This window comes from Alosa pseudoharengus, unplaced genomic scaffold, assembly GCF_046254945.1.
Source record: "Alosa pseudoharengus isolate Yale_2024_CS ecotype anadromous, Long Island Sound unplaced genomic scaffold, YU_APseudo_1.1 YU_APseudo_1.1_scf_17, whole genome shotgun sequence".
In the NCBI taxonomy this organism is placed as follows: domain Eukaryota; kingdom Metazoa; phylum Chordata; class Actinopteri; order Clupeiformes; family Clupeidae; genus Alosa; species Alosa pseudoharengus.
In genome coordinates, this window is record NW_027468640.1 from 12895640 (window position 1) to 12898139 (window position 2500).

Here is a 2500-nt window from a genome sequence, read left to right on the forward strand (position 1 = left end):
AATCCTTCATAGAAATGCATGGGGTTAGTTTGTAACGCCAATATGGCCGTTGTCTACACATATCCCACCCCTTCCTCGGAAAAACGTCGACATGTGAATACATTAAGCCAATCATGTGGTGTGATGTGAATACATTGAGCCAATCATATAGTGTGTTGTGAAGACATCGTGCCAATCATGTGTTGTGAACTCGCCGCTAGAGCAAGATTGGAGTCGTGAAGCCTTGCACACGCGCATTTCTGCCGAATAGGATGCCCGATGACTGCCCAAAAAGCGTTGCAATATAGCTGCCGAGTGGAGGGACTTGCCTAAAAGGACTTTGATACAGGTTGTAGAATTGGCTGGGATTTTGGAAGGGTGTGATCAAGCGTTTCCCACTTTCAGAGCCAGAACTGCTAACAAACAGCAGAGTTTTTCTTGGAGAGTATAAATGGACAGCAGGATTTACTTGAGCAACTTAATTACTATAACATATACACCTTTAAATGCTGAAGGACTTCCACTGACTTAACACACACAGTCAATTCTCCTGAATTTGAAATAATATAAATTGGTGATCCTTCATAACACAAAGTGTTTGTTTATAATGTCAGCATCTGTCTATATGTAGGATAACATAAGAGCAAAGTTTGATGTTTTTGAGATTTGTTTTTAGAATGTGTACTGGCATACAACCAGAGAGGTTGCTGACCATTTGTGTTTAGATTCCGTTTAACGCCAATGTCACATTCATTAGAACTCTAATTGTCTAGTACACATCAGAACACATTAGTGTTTACACTACACAATATACAACATGTGGTCACATGTTTCCCTGACCAGGGGTGCGTTTCCCAAAACCATAGCTGCTAACCTGTTAGCAACTTAGTTGGTTGGCAATGGGAAATTGCATTGCAGCCAACAAAGTTGCTAACTTAGTTAGCAACTATGGTTTTGGGAAACGCTCAGTCAGTGGCTTGAGTGATCGGATTGCAATACATCTTGGTGGTTGTTTACACATGTATAATGGACTAACCACTTGTGATCTGATCACCTCAGACACATTTTTTAAAAATAGCTGTAAATGGAGGTCTAAGACATTCAAAAGGCAAACTCACATGGCTGCGTATGAGAGCTGCCCCTTGGTGAGGTTGAGTGGATGGTTGGAGACACTGATGCCGTAGTGTCGCGGGTCCAGGTTTGGAGGCAGGTTGCCCCGCAGGATGGCGTTGTTGGCTGTGTTCAGAAAAGACACCATCCCATGCCAGCCTTTGTTGTAGAACCACACCTGGTCACACACACACACACACATTTAAATTGTCTATGTTCTGGTGTTAGAAATTGCATGTTCGTTTCACATGACATAAACATTTCTCTTGTCATAAACCAATTTCATGTCTACATGCCATAAAGAAAATTGTGAGTGTATGTGCGTGCATGTTTGTTCATGCATGTGCATGCTTCATAAAAGAATATTGCCTTAAAAAAAAATCAGTGATGTTATTGAGACACAATACACGGTGGATTTACATTAATTGGTGTTGTCTGCCTTTCATCTCTTTGTCAGGACTGGCAATGTGTTCAAAGATTTACTTGGCAAGAGATTGTTGTGGAAAATAAAATAAAATCGAGGAACCCCACTAGCGTAGCTATGTTAATTAAAAATGAAGGGTCTCCTTTTATTTGGGATTTCCAGCATTGAAGTTCTTCAAGCAAAAATAAAGTCAAACATGAAATCAATTAATTTGTTCTTCTTCAATAGCTTGTGTTTGAATCGCAGCTCAATTTCTTGCACGTCTCATCGTGAAATTAAAAGAAGCCATGTCTATCATGATACCAGTTGACACTTATTTTTGACATCAAGCATGCAAGCGATAACAAAAGCCGAAGAATAAAGCTGAGTGAATGTTAATACAATTAAAGGCTCGTTCAGAGAGGGTGAAGACAATCAGCTTCGAGAACAAGCAGCCTTTTGTTATGCTGAACATAGAGGCAGTGTTGAAATGAAGTGTGTAATTGCTTAGTGTGTGAAATAGCCCTACAATCCATAGGGGAATAGAAAACAATTGTACTTCACAAAACTGTACTTCACTCAGCTGAAGACATCAGTGGTGCAATGAGTCTCTGACTCCAATCCCCATTTATTTCAAACACAAAAAAGTGCAGGCACAGTAAATGGATTGATAGCATAATGTATAACACTCTGCTTCTACCAAGCATCAGTGCATACATACAGCGTGTGAACTGGCCCAATGTTCAAGTATTTTTTTAATTATAGCACAGAAGCGCTTCAAAAAATAAATAAATAAATAAATAAGTTAGTTATATTGATGATCTTTGATGATTGATGAAGTATTAGATGCTAATATCCCATCTAGTTAAAGCACAGCCAAAGGAACAATTATCCAGCAAGAAAACTCATACAAATACAGAACTATAGTGAAAGACTGGATAACAACCAACAAAAGGGGCGTGATTTGATTTTATCTGACGAAAATAAAAAGGACACAAAGGTTGTAGA

The 2500-nt window shown here is 39.1% G+C and overlaps 1 protein-coding gene across 1 annotated transcript in view; it reads right to left on the reverse strand.

Moving 5' to 3' along the window:
- LOC143127885 (phospholipid-transporting ATPase ABCA1) overlaps positions 1–2500 on the reverse strand; it is a 267356-nt gene that overhangs the window by 77088 nt on the left and 187768 nt on the right. Inside the window, exon 36 of the mRNA XM_076289598.1 lies at positions 1098–1267. Coding sequence (XP_076145713.1) covers positions 1098–1267 — 170 coding nt within the window. The remainder of the gene's footprint in view (positions 1–1097; positions 1268–2500) is intronic.